The sequence below is a fragment of the Hippocampus zosterae genome, chromosome 9, assembly GCF_025434085.1.
Source record: "Hippocampus zosterae strain Florida chromosome 9, ASM2543408v3, whole genome shotgun sequence".
Lineage (NCBI taxonomy): Eukaryota > Metazoa > Chordata > Actinopteri > Syngnathiformes > Syngnathidae > Hippocampus > Hippocampus zosterae.
This window is the reverse complement of record NC_067459.1, coordinates 24431041-24452979: the sequence shown is the minus strand read 5'-3', so window position 1 is coordinate 24452979 and position 21939 is coordinate 24431041. Positions and strand designations below refer to the sequence as shown.

Sequence of the window (21939 nt, the reverse complement as noted above, 5' to 3'; positions counted from 1 at the left end):
AGGCTTGTTGAGACTTTTTGGTCTACTCTGGTAAGTTGAACCAAAATAGCCTCTGGGGCAATATTTTCAAATTTCAAATTTTTACCAAAAATCCAATTTTGTGCATTTGGATTTTGCAATGTCTTCTTCAAACCAAACGCCAGACATCCTGTCTCCACCCCTCCCCCCCCCACCCCCCTCCCACCTGCGTGTGCAAATAGAGGCTGAGCTAATCCGACGCTTTGGCACTTTATTTGAATCAATACTTACTTTAAAACCTTTGACGTCACCTCCAGAACAGAAGACAACAGAGTGCGGCGGCTGCATGCTGCTGAGTGACAGCCGTGAACAAATCGCTGGTGAATGGTGCGTGCGTGCGTGCGCGAGTGCGCGCGTGGTAACTGAGTGGGAGTCATTTGTGTCAGTGTCGAGGCTGCTGGATGCTTCTCTAATCCTCGTCTAAACTGCACAGAGCAATTAATCTTTTAAAAGGCAGAGGTGGCATGCATGATTGCGTGTGTGTGTGTGTGTGTGGCCTGTCACGAGCGCAGACAATGGCCTGGGGGGGGGTGAAACGATTTTTAAAAGTCTGCCCTCCACCGGGGCCACAATCAACATTCAGCGCGGCAAAGTTACGACAACAGATGCGCTGGTGCAAAGTGGGCCGAGAGGGCGGCGACATTAGCATGCGGCGCGCCGGTTCGAGCACAAAGAGCCCGCTTGATCCCGAGTGCGGAAACATGGCAGCGCTCCTTCATTTTCATTCATCGGCTGCAAAGGCAAGCCAACGATGACTTGCAAAAATCACACTCACAAGAGTTTTTATTTGAAGTACGGCGGGATATGGTGAAAATGAGACAAATTTGACCCATGTAAGTGCAAAATGGCAGACTTCCTGTATCGTTTTGAGATTGGTTTCATGAGCATTTTTGGTGTGTCTTCTCATGATAGACTTGGCCACCAAATTTCATTTTGCTCAGTCAAACTATTTTGGGGAGGAGGCTGCATTTTTTATTTTATTTTTTTATCTACCTGAGTGCAACTAAAACCTGAGCATCACAATTGTCTTATTCCTGTGTGTTTTTTTGGGGGGAGGGGGCATTTCTTCTTTGGACGTTTTGTGGGTCTCCTCATGATAGACAGGTCTACCCAATTTGTCTACCCAATTTCTGCTTGAAACCAAATTCCACACTTCCTGTCTTTTCAGACAACAACGTCCTGAGATTTTTTTTTGGTGTGTCTTCTCATGATAGACTTGGCCACCAAATTTCATGTTGCTCAGTCAAACTATTTTGGGGAGGCTGCATTTTTTATTTTATTTTTTTTATCTACCTGAGTGCAACTAAAACCTGGGCATCACAATTGTCTTATTCCTGTGTGGTTTTTGGGGGGGGGCATTTCTTCTTTGGACGTTTTGTGGGTCTCCTCATGATAGACAGGTCTACCCAATTTGTCTACCCAATTTGCTGCTTGAAACAAAATTCCACACTTCCTATGTCTTTTCAGACAACAACGTCCTGAGATTTTTTTTGGTGTGTCTTCTCATGATAGACTTGGCCACCAAATTTCATGTTGCTCAGTCAAACTATTTTGGGGAGGCTGCATTTTTTATTTTATTTTTTTATCTACCTGAGTGCAACTAAAACCTGAGCATCACAATTGTCTTATTCCTGTGTGTTTTTTTTGGGGGGGGGGCATTTCTTCTTTGGACGTTTTGTGGGTCTCCTCATGTTAGACAGGTCTACCCAATTTGTCTACCCAATTTCTGCTTGAAACCAAATTCCACACTTCCTGTCTTTTAAGACAACAACGTCCTGAGATTTTTTTTTGGTGTGTCTTCTCATGATAGACTTGGCCACCAAATTTCATGTTGCTCAGTCAAACTATTTTGGGGAGGCTGCATTTTTTATTTTATTTTTTTATCTACCTGAGTGCAACTAAAACCTGAGCATCACAATTGTCTTATTCCTGTGTGTGTGTTTTTTTGGGGGGGGGGCATTTCTTCTTTGGACGTTTTGTGGGTCTCCTCATGATAGACAGGTCTACCCAATTTCACGTTGCGTGAGACAGATTTTTTTTTTTGTTAATCTCGTTGGGCGCTTGAGCCTAAAATCAAATAAAACCAAATTCCACACTTCCTATGTCTTTTCAGACAACAACGTCCTGAGATTTTTTTTGTGGGTCTTCTCAAGATTGACATTTAAAGGAAATTTCACGTTGCTAGGTCATACTAGGGGCGGCCCGGTAGTCCAGTGGTTAGCACGTCGGCTTCACAGTGCAGAGGTACCGGGTTTGATTCCAGCTGCGGCCTCCCTGTGCGGAGTTTGCATGTTCTCCCCGGGCCTGCGTGGGTTTTCTCCGGGTGCTCCGGTTTCCTCCCACATTCCAAAAATATGCATGGCAGGCTGATTGGACGCTCTAAATTGTCCCTCGGTGTGAGTGTGAGCGTGGATGGTTGTTCGTCTCTGTGTGCCCTGTGATTGGCTGGCAACCAATTCGGGGTGTCCCCCGCCTGCTGCCCGAAGACAGCTGGGATAGGCTCCAGCACCCCCCGCGACCCAAGTGAGGACGAAGCGGCTCGGAAGATGAATGAATGAATGAATGAATGAAAGGTCATACTAGGTCAGACTATCTTTGGGGCCGTAATTTTAGAAAACATCCGTGAATCGCTAACAAGCAAATCTTTTGTCAGGTTTCCATTTTCAAACCTGACTGTCTCAGTCGTGCGCATCATGAACCCACGGCGGTGTTCTGTCTATCCAGGAGCAGTACGTGTTTGTCCACGACGCCATCCTGGAGGCGTGCCTGTGCGGCAACACCGCCATCCCCGTGTGCGACTTCCGAGCCATCTACTACAACATCAGCAGGCTGGACCCTCAGACCAACTCCAGTCAGATTAAAGACGAGTTCCAGGTCAGAACTTCTGACACCCCCTTTTTTTCAGCTGTACAATCAACCCGCATTGATCCTAAGCGGATAATGTTCAAGATTTGAATACTTGCCACGTGCTTTCAACATTTAATGTGAATATGCTGTTTAAAATACATGTTCCATAAACCTGTTCGACTCTCATCAAGGAATAGGAGACATTTGTAGCAAAACACCAGAGATGGGCTAATGAAAATTAGCATCGGCTTCCATTCTTGAAATTTATGGACCATCGAAACAATACGGAGCATATTCCTCGAAAGGAACCTCACTGCGTGCGCATTCTTTTGTACGGCGAGGCTTATCTGACCTGGGTCTCTCTCATTTTTTGCCAGACCCTCAACATAGTGACCCCTAGAGTGCGACCGGAGGACTGCAGCGTGGGTCTGCTGCCCCGGAACCACGACAAGAACCGGAGCATGGACGTCCTCTCGGCCGACCGCTGCTTGCCATTTCTCATCTCGGTGGATGGCGAGAGCTCCAACTACATCAACGCGGCACTCATGGACGTAAGTCAGGACTCGGTTGAAGCAAGTCAGAAGTCGCCTCATACAATCTTGATAAGCCTTCAGCTTTCAAGCAAGTCCCAAGTTACTGCGGAACCAAAAGACGGAGCAAAGTCAAGTCAAAGGTTTTAGTCCAGAGAGAAGGATTCATTCACTCACAAGAGAAGGTTCTTGTCCAGAAAGATGGTTTTGGTCCCAAATTATGGTTCTGATCTTTGGTTCTGGTGTTAGTTCAGAGAGAATTTTCCAGTTCCTAGAAAAGTTTTTAGTTTGGAGAGAAAGTTCAAGTCCCAAGATCGGGTTTTAAGTTTTAGTCCGGACAGTAGGTTCTTGTCCCAGCAAAAAGTTTTAGTCCCATGAAGAGAGAGAAGGCTCTGTCTAGAGCTACGGTCTTCGTTCCAAGTGTGTGATCATGAAAATTTAGCATTTTCGGTTGTAAACAGGAAAGACATCTTGAAGGGAAAATCGAAATGAAATGACATTTTCACCAAGCAAGTCCCACGTCCTAAAATGACGACTTCATTCTCAGTCAAATTACATCACTAGAGTCCCCCACCTCTGATGCACGCTCCATCCGGTTGCCCCCCCCCCCCCCCCCCCCAGAGCCACAAGCAGCCAGCGGCCTTCATCGTTACCCAGCATCCTTTGCCAAATACCATGGGTGACTTCTGGAGGCTGGTCTTTGACTACAACTGCTCTTCCATCGTTATGCTCAACGAGATGGATGCCGCCCAGGTACCGCAAGAACGACTTCAATCATTCCTTCTTTGCACTTTTGCACAAAAGACAAACACAACAAAGGTCGTGATTTATGGATTTTTAAAATTTTTTATTATGCTTGGAAAGGGAAGTTCTCTTAGCCTGCAAACAGTATTCGGGTGTCGCAATTTTCTCCGCTGTCCGAGAACAACAACAACAACAGCCCACAAATGGATTTGACCTGAAACGGGTCGGCCGAGGATTAAAAAAAAAAAAAAAAAGTCCAAACATGTCTTACCCAATGCCGTGCTTTGTGTAACAGTGGGTTGCCACTTTTGTCCTCGCCCTCACCCGATACCCCACTCGTCAACAACGGAGCTGGTCGGCGCATTGATCTCATATCAGGCGGCGGCCACAGCGTGCGTTGGCGGCATGAAGCTCGTTAGCCCGGAAAAAAAAATCCATCAAGTAGCCGCATCGGTGTTTAAACCGCAGCGCTCAAAGCGTGTGAGAAGTCCGGAAATTACGCGGGTGTTAATCTCCAGTCAAAAATCACAACGGCGTGCATGTGCAAATTTTGTGATGAATAAACAGAATTTAACAGTGAAACTATTTGAAATAATCCAGAGTCCGAAAAGAAGTCCTCCTTACACCCCCCCCTTCCCCCCTCCCACTTCCACCTCCCCCTCTCTTGAGCAGCTGTGCATGCAGTACTGGCCAGAGAAGAGCTCGTGCTGTTACGGTCCCGTCCAGGTGGAGTTCATCTCAGCAGACATCGATGATGACATCATCAACCGCATCTTCCGGATCTGCAACATGGCCCGGGTACGAGTCTCCCGTCATCTGTCAACCCCGCCCCCCCCCCCCATGCTCATCGTCCGACTAACCCGTAGCACCGCCCGGTTATCCTTCTGCTCCGGCGTTGCCGAGCTCTCCCCATTTGTCGCACTCGGAGGCGGCCAAGCGTGAAATAGTCGCGATGGTGTCTACACGTTGACGCCGCTCGGGGGGCAGAGGTGGAATGAGGGTGTTAACCGCAAGGTGGAGGACGGACTTTCTCACGTGTTTCGCAACAATCGAGAAAATGAATTTGGGGGGCAAAATAGCCTCTGAAAAGCTTTGAACATTCACCCCCCCCCCCCCCGCTACTGATGGGGAATAGAAATGTACGTGGTTTAGGATGACCCTTAAAAGTGTCAGAATTGCACGTAGATACCACGGGAGGGTGGGGGGAAAACCGGTTTTGGTGTCAAGGAAGCTCCTCAACTCACTTCAACATAGTTTCTTGCAGTACGACGTTTGGAGCGGGTGAACATGTTGATTGTGGGTGGGAATTGAGGGAATGTGAAAAAAAATGCAAAGTTGGAATGTCTTGAATTTTGTGGAACGGCGGTGTCGGATGCCTAGGCCGCCTCGGGGGGCGGCCGGGAAATGGAATGAAAGCTTTCCCCCCCATAGAAAAGACGTTTAGCGCAGGATGAGGACGCAAAAGTCACGGTGGCTCATTTCCGTCAAAATGATTAGACGGGAGAATTCCCACCAGCCCGCTTCCTGCTTGGTGTTGATGATTTTCTCATTTGGATTCACGGGACGCTCCGCTGTTGCCGCAGCTTTCTCACAATTTCACCGTAGCGTAATTAACCGGCACTCGTAAACCTTCATCCGAAATTTGACAATAATCCTTCATGCCAACCTTTACCCTCATCCGGTGGTTCTTAACCGGTGGTTTGATCAAACCTGAGGGGTTCGGTGAATCGTCTCAGGGGTTAGGAGACAGGCCTGATTGCAGATATCAATTAGTTATGACACGCCCACTTGTCCAATCAGTGCTGCGGGAAATTGAGTTTGCTCAGGAGTCTCCGTGTGACATCACAGTTTCTAAAAACCTCCACGTATGCCATGTAATTTTATTGACTTTTTTCCTGTTTTTAATAAATGTGTGTTGTTTTAATGTCGTGAATTTGTAGAAAATCATAATTTTATTTTTCCTAAATAAAATAAAATATTTTTCCTAAATAAAATAAATCGCCGGGCGGCCCAGTGGTTAGCACGTGGGCTTCACAGTGCAGAGGGTCCGGGTTCGATTCCAGCTCCGGGCCTCCCTGTGTGGAGTTTGCATGTTCTCCCCCGGGCCTGCGTGGGTTTTCTCCGGGTGCTCCGGTTTCCTCCCACATTCCAAAAATATTCATGGCAGGCTGATTGAACACTCTAAATTGTGTGAGTGTGAGTGCGAATGGTCGTTCGTCTCTGTGTGCCCTGCGATTGGCTGACAACCGATTCAGGGTGTCCCCCGCCTACTGCCCGGAGACGGCTGGGATGGGCTCCAGCACCCCCCGCGATCCTAGTGAGGATCAAGCGGTTAGGAAGATGGATGGATGAAAAAATAAATCGCCCCCCCACCCCAATTGTTAATCTCGAAACCTAAAACCGTCAACCAAAGTCTGTTCATCCTAAAGACAAACCTTCATCAATCACTAACATAATCCCTTAATCTGAATATAATTTTAACCCTTTCCCTAATCCTATTATAGCCTTTACATCGACCCCGAGCCTAATCCAAACCCGAATCAAATTTGAACCCCCTCACGTAATTCCAATCGAATCTTCTCCAAAGCAAATCTGTGCAGTCGAATTGATTTTTTCCCGTCGATGTCGTAGACGATCCTGAGTATCAATCTTTTTCTCTTCAGCCTCAGGACGGCTACCGGCTGGTGCAGCATTTCCAGTTCATTGGCTGGCCGGCCTACAGGGACACGCCCCTTTCCAAGCGTTCCATCCTGCAGCTGGTACGACGACTGGCCAAGTGGCAGGAGCAGTACGACGGCGGAGACGGCCGCACGGTGGTGCACTGCCTGTAAGTTCCTCAATGACGCCTGACGGGTGCAACCCGACAATTATTTATTTGGCACATGCCAAGAGCAGACATTGTGTAGAGTGAAACCACAGAATCACTAAATGCAGTCCACGAGATCTTCGGACTCACGCGGCAGTTCCTGCCATGCTATTAATTAATATTCATTCATTCATTCATTCATTCATCTTCTGTACCGCTTGATCCTCACTAGGGTCGCGGGGGGTGCTGGAGCCTATCCCAGCTGTCTTAGGGACAATTTAGAGCGTCCAATCAGCCTGCCACGCATGTTTTTGGAATGTGGGAGGAAACCGGAGCACCCGGAGAAAACCCACGCAGGCCCGGGGAGAACATGCAAACTCCACACAGGGAGGCCGGAGCTGGAATCGAACCCAGTACCTCTGCACTGTGAAGCCGACGTGCTAACCACTGGACTACCGGGCCGCCCATTAATTAATATACACTATAATAATTATTATGAATCCGACATGTACAGTATATTTGACGGCCATTGAATTGTTGATACGGAGTTGATTTTCAAGTCCTCAAATGTTCACGAATAATAATAACAGTGTTTTTTTTTTTTCCTGAAGCTTTGATTGTAAGGGGAAGAAGGCCAAGCCGTTCATCGACAGTCTTAATGCTTTTTTTTTTACAGTTTTTACTTTAAAAAAAAGCACAGCCCTTCGTTTACGACCTTGAACGAGCCATGACAAGGACGAGCAACAATTTGCCACTTTTTGAGAACCTTTGAGACACTCTGCCAACTCCCAGAAATTCAGGCGAATCTAGTCGGCACCCGAAATGTAAAGGTGCACGGCCCTTACCCTGCTGTCCATCGTCAAAGATGACAAACTAAATTGAACACAAAAACTCTGACTGACAGGTCCTCGTCTTAAACTTTCTCTTTTGCCATTTGTGTCTTTAAACTCCTCCAAGCATCGGCTCTGCATCAAGAAAAAAAAAGACTGATCTTTTAGGAACCCTGACAAAAAAAACCCCAATTCACGTTAGCGAGCCTTCGCCGCTCAGTGAGATACAACCTTGCAAGGTTTTGCACAGCACTATTTCCAAAAGACTTGAAGAGCCGCCGTTAAGATATTTTGCTGCTTTTCCTTCCAAAATGACGTCTCGCAAAGAAAGCGTGCGACGCCCGGCCGGGGGCATCGTTTGCAAAGGCTTTCAGACGCCTTTGAGAGCGGAAAGAAAAGGGCGCAACGTCGTCGGGCATGTGTCGTGTGGACATGAAGCTAAGCGCTAACGGCTGAAATGAAAGGACAAATTGCAGCGCCTTTATTGCAAAGTCTGCTTATTAACCTGCGCCCGCCCACACGGGCATCCATTGAACGCGTTCACGCATACGGTTAAATGCGGCGCAAAAACGTGGTCACGTATTCACAAGGACTTTTCTTCTCCATGTTTGATTTCAAATGTGGGTGTCAGTCATGACAGCGGACAGAAATTTAAAAGGTCTTCTGTTTGTATACGTCTTTGATGTTTGAAAGTGGCGATCCTTTCGCATGCTAATTAGCTCGTTAGCACTAGCTTAGCGGCATCGCTACTTTGGTACGCAGCTAACGAGTTTCAGGTACGACGTTTAAGGGAAAAAGATCTCCAAAAAAGATTCTTCAATACCTCAATAATGACCTTTTAGATGGAAAAACATGATTTATGTTTCAAATCAAGAAATGTTAAGGACCCCTTTTTTTACTTTCATATGAAATGTCCCAAAAATATGTGGATCAGTGACTCCAGGGTTTGGGCATTCAAGAGTCTTTGATGTTAAAAGTTTTGATCAGGCAATATGCTAATCAACAATGTCATTGATGCCCAATGTCTCTTTGATGTCCCGTGGGTAATTTGTCGTTTGCTCCGGCGCAGCACCGGCGGTGGGCGTTCGGGAACCTTCTGCGCCATGTGCAGCATCAACGAGATGATCCAGCAGCAGAACATCGTGGATGTTTTTCACACGGTCAAGACGCTGCGCAACAACAAGACCAACATGGTGGAGACCATGGTCAGCGTCCGGTCCTTCCGTCGCTCACGTTTTTCCCCAAGACAGATGCACGTGATTCACGCCCTGGTTTGTCTCTTTGTACAGGAACAATACAAGTTCTGCTACGAGGTGGCTCTGGAGGCGCTCAGCTCCTTCTGAATGGTCGCCGGGCTCCTCGAGGCAACGCGTGGATGCGCAAAGCAAGCGCTCGCCGGCCGCTCCGTGTTGGCTTCCGTCACATTGATGGGCACAAAACAAGTTGAACGGGGCCTATCGTCGTCCTTGTACAGTCGCTTCCACTTTTGAATGTTGTCTCCCCCTGCAGGCCACAGGCACACTTGTCGCCTCTGCGTACACACAGGCCAATCCGAGACGCTACTGTTTCGCATCCAATTTGCTCGTCCTGCATGGGCGTAAGGTACCCGGCCTGGATTTGAAGTCGATTCGCAAATCTGTGTCGAAAGCAAACGAGATGAAATCATCTTCATCTGCGATGTCACAAGTTTCGTCTGAAAGGGGTGGGCAAAACGAAAACAAAAAAACGGACTCTACCGTGACCGATACTTTTTCTTGTGTGCGTGGTTTGAAGTTGATCTTTGAGTTTGCTTTGTGTTGAAAGCAATCGATGTACAATTTATCTCGATACAAAAAGCCACAACTGTGATGTTCGGCTGAAAGGGGGGGTAACTAAAGGCCGACTCTACCGTTACACCTATCAAGGCAGCGTGAAAGCGGTTTTGTCGGATGTTTGACGCATTCAAGTGCATCCAGCTGAGCTGTAAATAAGATTCTTCAGCCGCCACTGTCAAATGTCGAGTTGACTTCAATTTGACAAACCTTGATTATCCTGCGATGGTTTGCAAAATCTGCCCCCTAAAGCTTATTTCACTTGAAATTTGGTGGGCACAACTTTTAGGAATAGGCCCACAAAATTCTGAAGAACCTGAACAGGAAGTCCGACATTTAGGCTTGGAAGCGACCGATCCGGGGTCAGTTTCCAAAGATATGTCTGCTCAAACTTGTACTTTGGGAAATGCAGCCCCCAGTGCAAGTTTCTCTTGGGGTCATGAGTTTTGGTTGACTTGTCAAGCATGACTAGACCCATAAAAAGTCATAAGAAGCTGTTTCCAAGATGAGAACAGGAACTCTGCCTGTCTTTTTTTTTTCCTCCAGTTTTATTTGGCAATTTAGCTGCTCCAAATCCTCACAACATTAGTTTTTGGTCTATCATAAATAGACCCACAAAAAGTCTCAAGAAAAGATGCATGAAGTTTGATATGAAGCTCATTTTAAGCCCTTGTTCCAGGTGTCTTTATGATTGCTACCAAATTTATGTCCCAGACAGGGCCATGACGCAAAATTGACAAAATCCAATGCTTTGTTTTTGGTTTTTTTTGTTTTGTTGTTGTTGTTGTTGTTGCGTGGTGATGGCTTTTGCTCACCAAAAATGAAAAGTTAACGGGTGCTGCCTGTGTTTCTAGTTGGAAGAGTAAAATTGGCTGGCGTTGCGCCAGCTAAAGTTGGCCACTCACCAGTTGCGCAGGCGGCGATGTTTTTCTCGTCATTACCGTGACGCGATGATTTGTTTTGTTGAAAATAACGAGCAACCTTTCAATTTGGTTTTTGTGTGCACTCTGTGGCCATGCGTTTCAAATGCTTTTTTTTTTTTTTGCTCCACATGGGCAATCCCTGTCCTCCTTTTTTGTTTTTTTTCTTTGCTTTGGTGTTCAGCCTGCTTTTCTTCTCTGTCTTATGTTTCTTGTTTGTTTTTTGTTTTTTCTTTTTTTGTCGGCTCAATAGTGAAGCTTTTGAGTGCTGCACTTAAGACACTTGATTCAATTTTATATTTGGTTTCTTGGAGGATTTTCTTTTTAAATTTGTTTTGCATCATTAGGAGAAAAAAAGATGATTTGTCCAGCAAAGTGTTTTTGGATTTGCTTGTTTGGTTGTTTGAAAATGTGCTTAAGGTATTAAATAATAAAGGGACCAAAACGCTGAATTGTTTTGCTTGTTTTTCCTCCTCATTCAAGCCCACATTTCATACATCAAAGACTACGTACTTCAAAGAGCTGTTGTAAGTTTACTTGCATCAAAGACTCCTAATTGAATCCAAGACACGTTTACTTCACTCTCCAAAAAGCAGATACACCTGTGTACTCAAGGTAGAGGACACAACCCTAATTTAAAACCCTACCTTGAAACCCTAACCCTACTTTGAAACGACCATGGATAGTAAGGTGTTTTTAGCCGAAAAAAACAACCTTGTACAGAAAGGCGTTTTAAGCCGAAAACAACTACCACGTATAGTAAGGTGTTTTTATCCGAAAAAAAACGACCATGTACAGTAAGGCATTTTTAGCCGAAAAAAACGACCATGTATAGAAAGGCCTTTTTGGACGAAAAAAACGACCATGTATAGTAAGGTGTTTTTAGATGAAAAAAGTGACCATGGATAGTAAGGCGTTTTTAGCTGAAAAAACCGACCATGTAGAGTAAGGCCTTTTTGGACGAAAAAAACGACCATGTATAGTAAGGCGTTTTTAGCCGAAAAAAACAACCATGTGTAGTAAGGCGTTTTTCGATGAAAAAAATGACCATGGATAGTAAGGCGTTTTTAGCTGCAAAAAACGACCATGTAGAGTAAGGCCTTTTTGGACGAAAAAAACGACCATGTATAGTAAGGCGTTTTTAGCCGAAAAAAACAACCATGTGTAGTAAGGCGTTTTTCGATGAAAAAAATGACCATGGATAGTAAGGCGTTTTTAGCTGAAAAAAACGACCATGTATAGTAAGGTGTTAGTGGCCGAAAAAAACCGACCACGTATAGTAAGGCGTTTTTAGCCGGGAAAAAAAACGACCATGTATAGTAAGGCGTTTTTAGCCGAAAAAAAACGACCATGTGTAGTAAGGCGTTTTTAGCCGAAAAAAAAACGACCATGTATAGTAAGGCGTTTTTAGCCGAAAAAAACGACCATGTGTAGTAAGGCGTTTTTAGCCGAATAAAACGACCATGTGTAGTAAGGCGTTTTTAGCCGAAAAAAAACGAGCATGTATAGTAAGGCATGGTCATTTTTTCGGCTAAAAACGCCTTACTGTACATGGTTGTTTTTTTCGGCTAAAAACGCCTTACAATAAGTGGTCGTTTTTTTTCCGGCCAATAACACCTTACTATCTATGGTCATTTTTTTCGGTTAAAAACGCCTTACTATACATGGTCGTTTTTTTCGGCTAAAAATAACTTCTTATACATGGGCTTTTTTTCATCTAAACCCGCATTATTATACAGGGTCGTTTTTTGGTTAAAAACGCCTTTCTACATATGCTCATTTTTTGTGGCTGTAAAAAAAAAAACGCCTTCCTGTACATGGTCATTTTCGGGGGCGCTATTACGCCTTACTACACATGGTCGTCCTCTTTGGCTGTAAAAAACACTGTGAAATGAGGAAGAGAAAATCCGAGGAAAGTTAAGGGAGGGTCTGGGGGGGCAGCCCCCCCCACCTCCCCACAAATCAATGGAAGTTTCACATCCCTGGCCGACTTTCCTCCGCCTCCCGTCTTGTCTTCTTTTCCCCTTTCCTCCTTTCCTTCTTTCATTTCCCCTCTGCAATTTTGCCGTTCCTCCATTGCAGAGATGCTGACCTCCCTGCAACACTTTGCGTGTGTGCGTGTGTGCGTGTGCGTGTGTGTGCGTTTGCAGCAGCTGTTGTACACATGGAGGGTTTTATGTTTTTGTTGTTCTCTCCCACGACCAGCCCAAATCATTTGTGGCCGTCCTCATCCGAGAGGAGCGAAGCGGCCAAACGGCTTTGTGGCCTTTATTCAATTAGCGGCTAATTGACGCTTGAAATGCCGGCCATTGAAATGAGCCGCAAGTCGCACCGATTACATCTCAGTCACACAAAGAGCGAGGCAATCATGGGGATTTTTTGGGGGGTGATTTTTGTTGCTGGGCGGACTGAAAACGGTGGTGGTTGGTGGCTGGCGGCTGCAAGGATGCTCTTTTGCGTTGACGCAAGTTCCATGAAGGCTGGCGGTGAGAACCATCACGTGCAGCTCTTGTTTACTGATTGATTTCTGCGCTCGTATTTTCCACTTTGGAAAATTCACTCCCGGGAGCCCGTTTGCCTTTACAACATCCATCCATCCATTTTCCGAACCGCTTAATCCTCACTAGGGTCGCGGGGGGTGCTGGAGCCTATCCCAGCCGTCTTCGGGCAGTAGGCGGGGGACACCCCGAATCGGTTGCCAGCCAATCGCAGGGCACACAGAGACGAACAACCATCCACGCTCACAATCACACCTAGGGACAATTTAGAGCGTCCAATCAGCCTGCCACGCATGTTTTTGGAATGTGGGAGGAAACCGGAGCACCCGGAGAAAACCCACGCGGGCCCGGGGAGAACATGCAAACTCCACACAGGGAGGCCGGAGCTGGAATCGAACCCGGTACCTCTGCACTGTGAAGCCCACGTGCTAACCACTGGACTACCGGGCCGCCTCCTTTACAACATGAAATTTGGTAACCATGTCTATCAGAAGTAGAACCAAACACACACACACACACACACACAAAAAGGCTGGTTTAGACACCATGCCAGAAAATACTTCTAAGCATCCATTTTTGTCTCATTTTGAACTAATGAGCTCCATGCGGATTTGATCAATCATGACCCTGAATCCTTTTTGACATCGCAAGACGTCTTTTTTCCTTCTTTCCTTTCTTTGTTCCTTCCTCCCAACCTCCTTTTCTTGCTTCCGTCCTGGCTTCCTTCTTGTGTCTTGCGCCTGTCATGGGCAGCATTTTTCACAGCCCCGCTTTGTTCAGCGGAGAGATCGGTGCTGTTGAACGGTCTGCGGCTGGATGGATGGAGGTCTTGAGGAGCCGACGATGAGAAGAAAGGAGCGTTGGCGCGGAGTGCAGATGCGGATTTGGAGCTGGGAGTCGCGGCTTGGAGTTTGAAGCGGATTACGTGGGACAGGAGAAGTGAACTCATCTCTTTTCGTCAATGGATGCTACAGCCTTGTGTTTGCTTTCAAAACTTAGCTTGTAGCAGACGTGTGCACATTTTCAGCATGACGTCTCTGATCCACTGGAGAAAGGACACTTTGATCCTCTCCTCTTTCATCTAGAACTGCTTCAGACAACAAAGTGTATGCAGAAAAGTGGTGAAGATTGAACGACTGTCTGTGGCCTATGTGTTGTCTTGTGTTATTTTTTGTTATTTTGACTTCAAAATGGCGCCGCGAGAGTGGCTGCCTTTCCAGCAGCTCCTATATTTTGTTGTTCTACTTCTTCCTTTCATAACTTTGCTGCTGTGAATTGGGAATTTCTCCATTGTGAGACTAATAAAGGTTTTCTTCTTCTTCTTCTTCTTCTTCTTCCCGACTTCCTACATTCCTTTCATTCGTCCAACCGTCTGTCCTTTCTTTCCACCTTCATCCTTCCTCTTCCCCATCCATCATTGTCTTCCCAACGACCCTTTTTTCCTTCCTCTGCCTATCCGCCCATACTTTATTCCTTTATCCTTCCTCCCTTCCTATCCTTCCTCTCGTCTTTGTGTGCCTTCCATGTTGAGATTAGGTGGAATCACGTCGACAGGCTGCGGCTCGTGTGAGGAGCTCAATGACAGCAACTCTCTGGGATTCCTTTTTATTTTTTTCTCACGTAGGGTCTCGTGAGCTTCTCCGTCAGGCTCCGTTTAAGGCCTCCACACAAACATTTGGGCTCCCTTTTGTTGCGCTCATTGCGGGACGTGGCTGCACGCAATGTCCTGCTTTGCCTTCATTCTCCCTCCGCGTGGCGTACAACTCGGTGGTGTCATTTCACAGCTTTTGTGTCCTTCGCGGCATCTCAGCTGAGTGCGCATTCAGACATTACACACACACACACACACGCACATGCGTGCGCACACACTTGTTGGGGTTCATTTCACAGCACATTGTCAGCGGCGTTTGCCATTTGTGCCAATGGCCGCCATCATTTGGACTTCATTGCGAGGGGATGAAATTGTTCCTTGCGCTCAGATCAGCCTGACCTCCGCGTGTGTCTGTTGGTGTGTGTGCGTGTGTTTGTGTGTGTATGTGTGTGTGTGTGTGTGTGTGCACTATTGTGAGTTTTAGTGTGCATGTGTGATTGTTTGTACGTACATGACGTTGTATGTTTGAGTTTGTGTACTAGCATGTGTGTGTGTGTTTGTGTGTGTGTGTGTGTGTGTATGGGGTGGGGGGGGTGTAAATGAGATAGCACTGAGAAAAGAAACAAGACAAGTGAAGATGATGACCTCCTGAGACAGAACAGCATGTGCGACAGTGTGTGCGTGTGCGCATGTGTGTGTGTGTGTGTGTGTGTGTGTGTGTGTGTGTGTATATGTGTGTGTGAGTGTGCGCGCGGAATTGAAACTGAGCAGGCACAGCGGTGATTGCAAGCAATCATGCTCCTGAAAATGATGAGGTCATCAAGGTGTCAAGCTCCACGCGCGCGCACGCGCGCGCACGCGCACGCACGGCGGCGCCCGGTGAATCAGTGGCCAAGCGTGGCGCCATGAAGACGACAACGCCGACCCCCCCCCCCCCCCCCCCTTGCAGCTCATCTGGCCTCAGTGTCCTCCTTGAACGCCCGCTTTGAAAACTTGCCTTCCAACTCAACTTGCGAACACAATTCAGCAACTGAAAGTTTGCCTTGAAGCAACACTTCAAGCCTCGTCCAGACTTGAAAACCCAATTTGAGGCAATAAAACCGATGCGAAGACTAATTTGAAAGCCTCACCCCGTTTTTCGATTCCGATTTAAAACCCTAACCCGGGTCTGAAACCCTAACACTAGCTTCAAAGACTTGTTTGGATCGCCAACCCTTGCTTTGAAATCCTAAACAAGTATATCCTAACACACAGGTGTCAAAATCAAGGCCCAGGGGCCAGATCTGGCCCGCCACATCATTTTATGTGGCCCGCGAAAGCAAATCAAACATGCCCACTTGCATGATGCAATTATCAAATGTAATAAATAGGAGAGATATTGGAAGCATTTTATTGTTACCAAACCCCTCATGATAGTAACGTAAACAATAATTGAATCAACTGCTATTCGTGACATCTTGATATGGTTTCAGTCATAACAGCCCTCCAAGGGAAACGGTAACCAAAATGTGGCCCGTGACAAAAATAAGTTGGACATCCTAATCCAAATCCTAACACAGGCCCGAGTTTGATGAAACCCCAACATCAAACCCTACCGCTTGCTTAAAATTTCAATTTGAAATCCCAACTTTTGCTTGTCACGAAATCCAATCTGAAACCTGAACGTAGGACGCAAAACCCTCACTCCAAACCCTATTCCTTCCCTACCAAAAGGGTCTCAAAAACGAGGCGCTAACCCACAGAAAGGCTAACCCTCAAGGCGCACACGCGCCGCGATGAGGTTAAACGCAGCTTAGCTTAGCACTTAGCCTGTACACTTTGGGGTCATGGCCACATCCAGACGCTTCACTTAGACGCTTCGCTTAGACGCTACATTTGCGGCGGCGGCAGCAGCTTAAGCGCTTAGTAAATCAGTCCGTCCGTCAATAAGCGCCTTTGTGCCGCGAGTCTGGAACAATGGCCGCCGCTGCTGCACGCTAACCAGATTAGCCGCTCCAGGGCTCTTTTTAGACGTGCGGTAAACAAAGCTTAGCGGGCAGATTTTGGACTTGGGCCGCATATCACTTTCACTCGCGACGCTAACTCTTTGTTATTGAAGCTAAGCTAACGTCACGTAGGGATTGTTTACGCAAATGTCAGAGGCACCCCCGTTGCTGCGCCGCCTTTATTCTCCTCCAAGAAGTAGAAGAAGAGGGGGGGCTGGGGGGGGGGGGGGGGGGACAGACACTTACAGTGCTGACATCAAGGCAAGCGAAGACTCAGCAAATTTCTAAAGTCGCTTTTTGTTTAGCAAAGGAGGATTTCCTTTGTGTCCTTGAAAGTTTGCTACGCTTGACTTTCAGCAGTTTGGAATCATAAAAATAAAGTACTAAAACAAATTGAGAAAACAATACATTTATAGACAGTATATGCTTAACAACCCTAAAAAAATATAATTAAAAATAAATACATTAAAAAAAAATACAAAGCATTAAAATACAAAACGTTGTGAAAGGCAATATTTAAAGTCGATTTGAAAAACAAGAAGACAATCTTGAAAACTTGACATCATAAACAAAAACGATGATAAAAATAAAACAAGCTAACAAACAATAACAACAAAGGTAACAAGCAATAACAACAAAAGCTTTCTAAAGCAAAATAAAAATAATTGAAAAATAAAACAAATATTTACTTCAACGGAATAACAAGGAAAAAGTAAACAAAACAAAAGAAAATGAAGCGTAAAAATAACAAAGAATACAATTTAAAAAACACATTACCTTTTTTTTACGATGCTAACAAAACAAATTCAAACAAAGAAAACCCCAGCAAAAAAAAAATCAACTACCATAAAATCAATTTTCAAACAGCAACCTCTGCACTCATCCGCTTTCACTTCCTTCTTTTTTTTTTTGAAACACTAAAATGTAAAAAGCGCAACGGCGAAAGAGATTCCAGATGCTTGAATGCAGTGCGTACACTTAAACACAGCGGGGAATTAAGGGATTAGCCATCCAACAAAAGGGATTACGCCATTAGTGGCTCTCGCCTCCTGGCCCACTGCACACAAAAAGCTCGCAAACGGACAGCGTGTCAAACAACAAGCGGGTACCTTGAAGCGCCGCCATGTCACAAGATCCACTCAGAGATGTACTTTGGTGGGAATCCGAAACGGGACCCGATGATTTGCGAATTCTTCTCAGTCCGTCAATTAAACGCATCACAAAACACGACGAGCGTTCCTGTTGTACACTACAGAATGTCATCAAAAGATTTCGAGAATATGTCAAAATGGCCGCATGAAAGAAACATCGCCGGCTGACCTGACGCAAAGTGCCAAAGTGTGCTGTGGTCTGACGAGTCCACGTTTCAAATTGTCATCATATCCTTCCTTGCCAAAAGGAGAAAAGGAACATGCCGATTGTTCTCTGCGCAAAGTTGATAAGTGAGCAACTCAAGTTGTACGTCAAGAAATCAAATTAGATGAAAATATAGGCTGGGGGCTGGGGGGGGGGGGGGGGGTTGAGTGAATATTTGGATGGCCCAGTGGTCCAGTACTAAGCACGTCGACCTCACAGTGCAGAGGTCGTGGGTTCGATTCCAGCCCGGCCGTCCCGTGTGGAGTTTGCATGTTGTTACCGGGCCAACGTGGGTTTTCTCCGGGTACTCCGGTTTCCTCCAACGTTCCAAAAATATAGGGTGGGGGGGTTGAGTTAATATTTGGATGTAGGCAGCCCAGTGGTCCAGTACTTAGCACGTCGACCTCACAGTGCAGAGGTTGTGGGTTCGATTCCAGCCCGGCCGTCCCGTGTGGAGTTTGCATGTTGTTACCGGGCAAACGTGGGTTTTCTCCGGGTACTCCGGTTTCCTCCAACGTTCCAAAAATATAGGGTGGGGGGGTTGAGTTAATATTTGGATGTAGGCAGCCCAGTGGTCCAGTACTTAGCACGTCGACCTCACAGTGCAGAGGTTGTGGGTTCGATTCCAGCCCGGCCTTCCCGTATGGAGTTTGCATGTTGTTACCGGGCCAACGTGGGTTTTCTCCGGGTACTCCGGTTTCCTCCCACGTTCCAAAAATATAGGGTGGGGGAGTTGAGTTAATATTTGGATGTAGGCAGCTCAGTGGTCCAGTACTTACCACGTCGACCTCACAGTGCAGAGGTCGTGGGTTCGATTCCAGCCCGGCCGTCCCGTGTGGAGTTTGCATGTTCTTACCGGGCCAATGTGGGTTTTCTCTGGGTACTCCGGTTTCCTCCCACGTTCCAAAAATATAGGGTGGGGGGGGTTGAGTTAATATTTGGATGTAGGCAGCCCAGTGGTCCAGTACTTAGCACGTCGACCTCACAGTGCAGAGGTCGTGGGTTCGATTCCAGCCTGGCCTTCCCGTGTGGAGTTAGCATGTTGTTACCGGGCCAACGTGGGTTTTCTCCGGGTACTCCGGTTTCCTCCCACGTTCCAAAAATATAGGGTGGGGGGGTTGAGTTAATATTTGGATGTAGGCAGCCCAGTGGTCCAGTACTAAGCACGTCGACCTCACAGTGCAGAGGTCGTGGGTTCGATTCCAGCCCGGCCTTCCCGTGTGGAGTTTGCATGTTCTTACTGGGCCAACGTGGGTTTTCTCCGGGTACTCCGGTTTCCTCCCACGTTCCAAAAATATAGGGTGGGGGGGTTGAGTTAATATTTGGATGTAGGCAGCCCAGTGGTCCAGTACTTACCACGTCGACCTCACAGTGCAGAGGTCGTGGGTTCGATTCCAGCCCGGCCTTCCCGTGTGGAGTTAGCATGTTGTTACCGGGCCAACGTGGGTTTTCTCCGGGTACTCCGGTTTCCTCCCACATTCCAAAAACATGCTGATTGAACACTGTAAATTGTCCCTCGATGTGAGTCTGAACGCGGATGGTTGTTCCTCTCTGTGTGCCCTGCGATTGGCTGGCAACCGGTTCAGGGTGTCCCCCGCCGACGGCTGGGAGAGGCTTGCAGCCCCCCTGGCGACCCTTGTGAGGACAAAGCGGATCGGAAAATGGATGGATGGATATCAGGATGTAAATTTGTATCCTCTTTCCTTCTATCCGGTCTGCTCTTTGCCTTGTAAATCACGTTGACTGACTACTCGGAAATGAAGCGCTCACCTGCGCCACTCCACCGCTGCGGCCCGTCAATCATGTTGGCAAATCAAAAGAATTTATAATCAAGATTCTGCTCGTGTGCGAACGAGGCGCTGATTATGCCGCATCGTCGGAGTTGAAAGTCTTGTCGGCGCTTTGCTCCTCGTTAGCCTCTCGAGCGCTTCCCTCGTTAGGCGCCGTCACGTCAGCGGCGGTTTGTTGACGGGCGCACACGTGCGCGCGACAAGGCGCGGTTAAGCGTCGAATTCAGCGTGACGCCCCGCGAGGTTCTCAGAATGTTTGATTCCGAGAACGCGTTACAAACGCACACCAGGCCGGCGGCAAGATGAGGGCGGCGACGGAGGAATTAGGGCTTTGAGTCTGATATCGGGTTTCAAGTTGGTGTTTGAAGAAGCCGAGGTTTGGAGTTGAAATGACAGGATCAAGTCATGGTTAGGGATTCGAGACTGGTTTCAGATTTGACATTCGGGTGTCTGGTTTGTCAAAGTGGAGTTTCCATTTTGGGTTAGGGTTTCACATGAGGTTTTCAAGTCCGGGTTTCAAATGAAGGTTTCAAGTTAAAGTTTTGGACCCCGAACAAAAGGTAGAGAACCCTAAATTAAACCCTAATTCAAACCTCTTAAACCGGGTGCCAAACCCTAATTTGACACCTTAACACGAACTTGAAACTTTGAAATTGAAACGATGACCCAGGTTTTTTTTTTTAACCCTCATTTGAAACCTGAACCCAAGATTGGAACTTGAACTTGAAAACCTAATTCAAATTAAGTTTTCAAATCAAGGTTATAAACTGCAATTAGGTGAGTTTTTCAAATCAATTTTTTTTTGTAGTCTGATTTAGTGTTTCAAGCTTAAAATCTGGTTCAAGGTTTGATGGTAGGGTTTCCAATCAGGGTTTCAAATTTGGGTTCGGGTTTCAAGATAGCGTTCCAGTCCTAGTCGGTCGATTTTCAAATTCGGGTTCAAAGCCTGTGGTTGAGATTTCATATTTGGGTTCCAAATGAGGATCAGGGTTTAAAATTAAGGTTTCAAATGTGGCCTGAAGTTCGATCAGGTTTTTCTTCCCATAAAGGGAACCTGACCTGCATCAAAGCCGTGGAAACGGGGGCACGGAAAAAAGGGGGGCTTCGGTGCAACCGTTTGCTCTGAACGAAAGGGCCCAATCCGCGCCGTTGGCTTCGGAACACTCGAAATCAGCGGCGGCGGTGTTTGTTTGTTACGCATGCACGCCTTTGATGACGCGCCAAGGAAATGCCGAGGTACAAAGACGGCATATTTTCATTCAACCCGCACAACACGCCTCGCTCTCCTTCCGACTCTTCGAGACGCCGACGACGCTTTCATGGCCGCAAATGTTGGATTCTCTCACATCTGGGACCGCAACACGTCTGCGCCGTACGTGCGCAGGCGGTATACGCATCTTTGGGGATGTTCCGTGGACTCGTTTCGACAGCGGCAACGACAAAGCGTGCAGCGTTTGCCATTTTGAGACAACAAACGGGCCACTTACGGCGCGGACATCAATTAGCCACTTCCAGCTGCCCGAGAGTTCGACAATGGGAGATTAGTGAGGAAAAAAAAAAAACATTTCCTCGGATTAACTTTCTCCGTGGCCTCCACCGGCGAGGGTTGGGGGGACGGGGGGGGAGGTTGGGGGGTGGATGCTAAAAGGCCGAGAGCCCCCTAGCTGGCTAATCACATGAGCCGGGCTCCATTACATTAATCCAAAGGGCAACGCTATTGTATGAAAACAGAATGCCCGAGGCACCAAGTGGAGACAATGAGAAATCATGTCATACACGTCTTTAAATGTCAGAGAAGCGTCTCGGGAACAAGTTTTCATTCGATTCTTGACACCGCTGAAGACTGAAAGTCAGAAAGTCTTTTTTTTACGTTATATTAAGTTTCTCTGTGATTACTGGCCAGAATCCATCCATCCATTGTCCGATCCGCTTTATGCTCACAGGGGTGGGGGGTGGGGGTGGGGGGTTTGCTGGAGCAAATCCCAGCCGTCTTCGGGCAGGAGGCAGGGGACACCCTGAACCGGTTGCGAGCGGAGATGAACAACCATCACCTTCCAACCAGCTTGCCATGCGACATGCAAATTTCACACAGGAAGTCCGGAGCCGGGATTTTTTTATTATTATTATTATGACGAGTTAAAAAAAACAAGGGCGGCCCAGTAGTCCAGTGGTTAGCATGTCGGCTTCACAGTGCAGAGGTACCGGGTTCGATT

The 21939-nt window shown here is 46.9% G+C and overlaps 1 protein-coding gene and 1 long non-coding RNA gene across 2 annotated transcripts in view; one reads left to right on the top strand and one right to left on the bottom strand.

Annotated features, from left to right (window-relative positions):
* ptprt (protein tyrosine phosphatase receptor type T) overlaps positions 1–10958 on the top strand; it is a 149970-nt gene extending 139012 nt beyond the window's left edge. The window contains exons 30-36 of the mRNA XM_052076389.1: positions 2743–2892; positions 3243–3416; positions 4017–4148; positions 4812–4937; positions 6803–6966; positions 8845–8980; positions 9065–10958. Of these exons, the coding sequence (XP_051932349.1) occupies positions 2743–2892; positions 3243–3416; positions 4017–4148; positions 4812–4937; positions 6803–6966; positions 8845–8980; positions 9065–9118 (936 nt within the window). The 3' untranslated portion in view covers positions 9119–10958. The remainder of the gene's footprint in view (positions 1–2742; positions 2893–3242; positions 3417–4016; positions 4149–4811; positions 4938–6802; positions 6967–8844; positions 8981–9064) is intronic.
* LOC127607756 (uncharacterized) overlaps positions 1–21939 on the bottom strand; it is a 110095-nt gene that overhangs the window by 31493 nt on the left and 56663 nt on the right. The window lies entirely within an intron of this gene.